Raw genomic sequence first — 6,033 nt, forward strand, 5'->3', positions numbered from 1 at the left:
AGCTCACTGCACTCTCAAAATCCTGGCTCAAACCATCCTCCCACTTCAGCCTCCTGAGTAGCTAGGACTACAGGTGTGTGACATCATGCCTGGCTAATTTTTAAAATTTTTTGTAGGGATGGGGTCTCACTGTGTTGCCCAGACTGGTCTCGAACTCCTGGCCTCAAGTGATCCTCTCTCCTGGGCCTCTCAAAGTTTTGGGATTACAGGTGTGAGTCACTGTACCTGGCCTTAAAAGTTTTATTGAAATACAGTCATGCCCCTTAATTTACATATTGTCTGTGGCAGCTTTTGTGCTACGCAGCAGGGTTAAGTATTTGCAATAGAGACTGTCTGGCCATAAATTCTAAAGTATTTACTATCTGGTCCTTTGCAGAAAAAGCTTGCTGATCGCTGATCTTGCTGTAGGAATGTAAGGTTACAGGAGAAGTAGCCTTCAAATAAGTGAGGTTTTGTCTGAGGGTAGATGTTCATTGGACTGAGCTGCTTGAATGAGAACCATATATGCCTCATTTCTGTGCTCTCCTAAAAACCTAGCAGAGTGCAGCTCATTAAATACGGTGCAAATGTTGACATATATGTACATATATTGGCTTGAGGAAAGACAGGTTTATATGATTGTCAGTGTGTAGAAGAAAATTCTGCATATTTTCAGAATTTGCCTTTCCTTTGGGGTCCTAGAGGATCCATAGGTGGACTGAGTAGATGGAAGGCCCATTAGACGGCATGGCTGTCTTCTGTGATTGTGCTTTTACTTCCCCCGTGCAGAGTTACCCTTGGACTTGAAAAAGAGCTATTGGCCCAGGAGTTAAAGCCCTGCGGTCTTATCTGACACCTTTGCTAATTTGCATGTAGGACCTTGATAGTGCCACCTGTAGGGTGTTGGACTGGGTAGTGTCTTGAAGACATTCCTGTCCCCTTGAGTCTGTGCTTCTCTATTTTAAAGGGGAGGAGGCAGGCAATAATGCCAAGTAACAAGTAACAGGGAGTCATTGCAGGGGGTGTGGCTGGGAAGTTGATTGTGTGGGGCCCAGTTTCTGCTCCTGCCTTGCCTTGCAGGCCCTCTTTACACAGCCTAACGAATTGATATGATACCTGTCCATTGCATTTGAAGGGATATCGATAAAGTTGATGAGTTAATGCAGGACATTGCTGACCAGCAAGAACTTGCGGAGGAGATTTCAACAGCAATTTCAAAACCTGTAGGGTTTGGAGAAGAGTTTGACGAGGTGAGTAGTTTTGTACAGATCCCATAAGCTTCACAAATGACACCCTGAGGCTGCCCCTTGATGTGCTCTTGAAGGCTCTCAGGCAGGGAGCATTTGGACTTGGACAGAGACAGGACATGGTGTTAACCCTCCCTGAATTCTACATTTTGAGGGACACTTTCCCTATTTGGGGTAGAAGCTTAGGTAGAGTAAAGGAACATTCATCACAACCCTTTAGCAGGCTTCAGGTCACTAACTGATTTGAACAAGTAGCTAGCCTGCACCTTTCCAGGGTGGGCCCTGGCACAGAGCTGGGCAGCAGAGATGACCATGCCCTGGAGAAGTTCACAGGATTTGCCCTGAGACAGCTCCAGCATGAGGGAAAGGTAGAGCAAGGAGTGGGGGGCACTTACCCCTGACCCGGGGGATGTGTCTGGATCTGAGCCACCTGCCAATTTCTGCTGAGCAATTTGGGACCTTGAGTCTCTTAGGTTTTTAAAATAATGGTGCCAGCCCCTGTTGAAGGTACTCCACTGTGTTAGATTTGAATCTCCTAAAGGTCAGATCCTTTCTGCTCGACCTTTCTTTGTGCTTTCTGACCCTCACTGTATAACTGAGAAAACAGCCTGCAGCTCTTACCTTTGGCTCTCAAAACCAGGGTTTTCATGTTTTCACACTGGAGTTTGATGGAAGAATCTCATTCATTTCAAATCAGCAAACATTTCTGAGCATTCACTCGTGTGCCCAGCTCTGAGCCAAAGAAATAGGAAGGCAAAGATACGATCCCCTCTCCCAGATGCTCACAGTGTAGTGCAGGACACCGAGGTCTACATCAGTGATGTGCAGCAGTGATATGTTCCCCAGTAGAAGCTGCTTTAGGATATTTGAATCACAGGGTGTGGAACCTGGAGTTCACCTCCCCGCAGACCTTCTCAGAGGGGTGTGTGTCTCCATGAGCATTAATTAGGTAGGAGGCATGACTGCGGGGGCTGGGATTCCCAGGGAGGGCACTCACTTTGTGTTTCCTTTTACTAGGATGAGCTCATGGCAGAATTAGAAGAACTAGAACAGGAGGAACTAGACAAGAATTTGCTGGAAATCAGTGGACCCGAAACAGTCCCTCTACCAAATGTTCCCTCTATAGCCCTACCATCAAAACCCGGTGAGTGCTTCCAGAGTCATGGTACACCCACGAGGTCATGTGGCGGGTGATCTTGTGGTCGGTTGGCTTTGGTTTGTGTCCTGAGCTTGCCCAAGATTGAGAACCAGACAGGATCCATTGTAGTGGCTACAGAGGCCATGTCACCTGGCTTTTTCTGGTTTCTCTCTGGAACAGGGTTTCTTAATCTTGACGCTACGGACATGGCCAGATACCTCTCTGGGTCGAGAGAATGGAGGGCGGGGTTGTCTGGTGCACTGTGGGTGTTCAGCACCATCCCTGGCCTCTGCCTACTAGATGCCAGTAGCAACCGCCCTGAGTTATGTCAACCAAAACTGTCTTCACACATGGCCAAATGTCCCTTTGTAGGGGTTGGATCACCCCCAGTTGAGAGCCTCTTTTCTAGAATGATCTTTCCTATTTCACTAAAGAGAAAGTTCCAGGCACTGTGAGAAGGTATGAGAACATGAGTCCAGGACAGCTCTTGCCCCCTCTCTAGTATCCTGTGCTGTGCACACCTGCAAAAGCCCTGGCCCCTAGAGGCCGCCCCTGGGGGAAGGAAACAGCTTTGATTCCTTTGGAGACCTGATTCTATAAAACCTTCATTTCCTCCTTCTTCCCTTCCCCCATGCCCTTGCACAATATTTCACCCCCAGGTAGAAGTAATCCACACAGAACTTCTAGAAAAAGTGAGGCAATTTGATATGGCATGAGAGAGAGCGCCCTGGGGGCAGTGCCTGACCAGCTGTGGTCACCTCCCTTTCCTGTGTAGAAAGAGGAAACGGCCCCCTCAAGTAGAGTCAGCTGCCTGGAGTCCTGTGTAGGCAGAGGCTGTCCAGCGAGCCTCCTGGAGTCCTGTGCGGGCAGAGGCTGTCCAGCGAGCCTCCTGGAGTCCTGTGTGGGCAGAGGCTGTCCAGCGAGCCTCCTGGAGTCCTGTGTGGGCAGAGGCTGTCCAGCGAGCCTCCTGGAGTCCTGTGTGGGCAGAGGCTGTCCAGCGAGCCTCCTGGAGCTGTGTGGGCAGAGGCTGTCCAGCGAGCCTCCTGGAGCTGTGTGGCCATGGGTCAAGCCACTTGAGGTGGAGTTGGGGGTTGGCAAGGATTTGATCTCTTGTGTGGTTCTTCCCATTCTCCTCCCACCTTGCAGGCTCTGGGACCGAAGCCTCGTGGGAATCCTGAGGGCCTCTGTGTAGAATCCCTCTTGTTTTGTCTGGGCCTGCTGGAGGTGGAGGGTGGGTGCTGCCAAAGTGTGCTTGGTTTTCCAGAGTTGTATGTTGCAGCTTTTAGGCACCAAGGAGCAGTCTGCCTACAGCCTGGAGAGGAGGCTGGCCACAGGGCAGGGCTGTTTGACAGACACCATGGAGCACAGGCAGCACTCGTTTCCGGCCAGAACATGTTGAACGCACCAGCCATCCTAAATAGCCTTTTCTGTCTTCACACAGCCAAGAAGAAAGAAGAGGAAGACGACGACATGAAGGAATTGGAGAACTGGGCTGGATCCATGTAACGGGTCCAGCGCGGGCTGGGCCCAGACAGACTGTGGTGACCTGCGCAGCGAGCAGGCGTGTGCGTGTGCGGGGCAGGCAGGATGTGGTGCAGGCAGGTTCCATCGCTCTCGACTCACTCCAAAGCAGTAGGGCCGCGTTGCTGCTCACTCTCTGCATAGCATGGTCTGCACCTGGGGGGACGGGCGGGGGGAGGGGGGTGGGCGGGGTGGGAAGTGCCTGCTGTTTATATTGTTGAATTTCTGTAAAATAAACTGTATTTGCAAATCCAACATTGAGCTTCTGGACTACGCTGACTCCACTGCTGAATCCTCAATGGAAAGGGTCGACCGATTGCAGTTGAAATGACCTGAAATGTAGCCTCTGTCCTTGTAAGTCAGTTGACTTGCTGCACATCTCTTTGTGTACTTGTACGGTACTGGCAGAAAAGTCATTTTTCAAAAGCCATAGGCTTTTCCTTGCCCTTAGCTGTAATAATGCATCCGATTTTGATTTCCTCCAGAGCTGTGTTTCTGTCCATCACCTGTGTATTGGCCCTGTGTTTACCACTCTGGCCCACCCCTCACCCCCTTGCTCCCCTGGTCTTTTGGAGTTTGTGACATTGATTTGAAATGGATGGTGTTCTCTTGAGAGCAAGTGAGATTGTTAGAATTAAGTTCCAGCTATACAGTTTTCTAACATAGCTATAAGGTCCTTGTTGCTGTTTGTGATAACTGATAGATAACTCATTGGAAACATGTGCATACATTTATATTCAGATGAAATTATGGTTTGCACTGTCTATTAAATATCTCGATTAATTTTCATACTTTGCTGTTGTGTTTAATCTATCATTTGCCTCGGGATCTGACCCTTTCCAGACCAGCAGGGTATACAGTGGAATCTGGAAACATGGAAGACTTAACCATGACATGTATCAACAGTTTGAATCAAAGAGCAGAGCTTGTCTCACTGGAAGTCTGTTCAAGTTCTAGATTGGCCCTCACCTTGCCTGGTGACTCTCTGGGTACAGTTCAGGGTGAGTTGGTTCTTGGGCACTCCAGGGTCTTCCCTATTTCTTCTCTGCCAGTGTCCATGGGCGGTGCCAGCAGGAGCCTTACCTGTTGGAAGCCATGATGCTCCCATCAGACAAGGCTCATCGGGAACATTGAAGAAATGGCCTTTCCCATGGGGAGGAAGTGTAGGGCAGTGACTGAGAATCTAGGACACAGAGGTCACCTCAGGACTGCTGAGACTCAACATACGACTCTGGCCCAGCCCCTTCCACTCTGTCCCCTTTTCTTTTGGTCTTGTATCCCCTTGAGAATGTGATGCATGCTGTGGAACCTCTTCTGAAAGGTGGATCTCTACATATTCATCCTTAATTTTGCATGCAAATTTGCAGTATTGAGAGGACACCCCCATCCCCCGTGCTCACTCCCAAACCTTTTAAAGTAAAACCAACCTGAGTTCATAACGAGACACCATGATTGCTCACCGGGTGCCCTGGGGCAAGTTGCCTACCCTCCCTGGGGCTCCTGTTCTCACCTGGAAAGCAAGGGGATGGCAGCAGATCAGTCCTGAGGTCCTGCCTGTGTGGAGCGGCTCATGCCCTGTCCCTCACCCCTCATTGCATCATCCCAGGGCTGCCACACTTAGAACTGGGACTTGAAGACAGTGGCTTAAAAATTCCTGACTTCTGTGGAGGTTGGGTCTGGCTAGTCTCAGAAGTTCTTTCACCTCAAAACAAATCTAGTGGCAGTGCTTGCTGCCAGCTTCCACCCCCTCAGCCTGCAGTTGGTGTGGCCTCTGGGTATCACTGGTGTGGGAGACCCAGTGGACTTTTTTTTTTTTTGAGACGGAGTCTCGCTCTCTTGCCCAGGCTGGAGTGCAGTGACGCGATCTCGGCTGACTGCAAGCTCCGCCTCCCGGGTTCACGCCATTCTCCTGCCTCAGCCTCCCGAGTAGCTGGGACCACAGGCGCCTGCCACCAGGCCCGGCTAATTTTTTGTATTTTTAGTAGAGATGGGGTTTCACTCTGTTAGTCAGGATGGTCTCGATTTCCTCACCTCATGATCCACCCACCTCAGCCTCCCAAAGTGCTGGGATTACAGGCGTGAGCCACCGCGCCTGGCCCCGCAGTGGACTTTCTTAGGCTATTCTCATCAGCTATTACAGGGCGTCTT

General features: G+C 50.2%; 1 protein-coding gene across 2 annotated transcripts in view; it reads left to right on the forward strand.

The window, feature by feature from the left end:
• The window catches only part of CHMP4B (charged multivesicular body protein 4B), a 45,991-nt gene extending 41,317 nt beyond the window's left edge, over positions 1–4,674 (forward strand). The window contains exons 3-5 of one of the 2 annotated variants that reach the window (XR_013399795.1): positions 143–1,229; positions 2,244–2,370; positions 3,806–4,140. Coding sequence is in view for 1 of the 2 variants with exons in the window: in XM_001105255.5 (XP_001105255.2) it covers positions 1,115–1,229; positions 2,244–2,370; positions 3,806–3,870 (307 nt within the window). In the remaining variant the exon portion in view is untranslated. Of the gene's footprint in view, positions 1–142; positions 1,230–2,243; positions 2,371–3,805 lie in introns of both variants that reach the window. The other variant, XM_001105255.5, reaches the window with a different exon arrangement.
• Positions 4,675–6,033: the final 1,359 nt, after the last annotated feature.

The sequence above is a fragment of the Macaca mulatta genome, chromosome 10 (genome assembly GCF_049350105.2).
Source record: "Macaca mulatta isolate MMU2019108-1 chromosome 10, T2T-MMU8v2.0, whole genome shotgun sequence".
Classification (NCBI taxonomy): Eukaryota; Metazoa; Chordata; class Mammalia; order Primates; family Cercopithecidae; genus Macaca; species Macaca mulatta.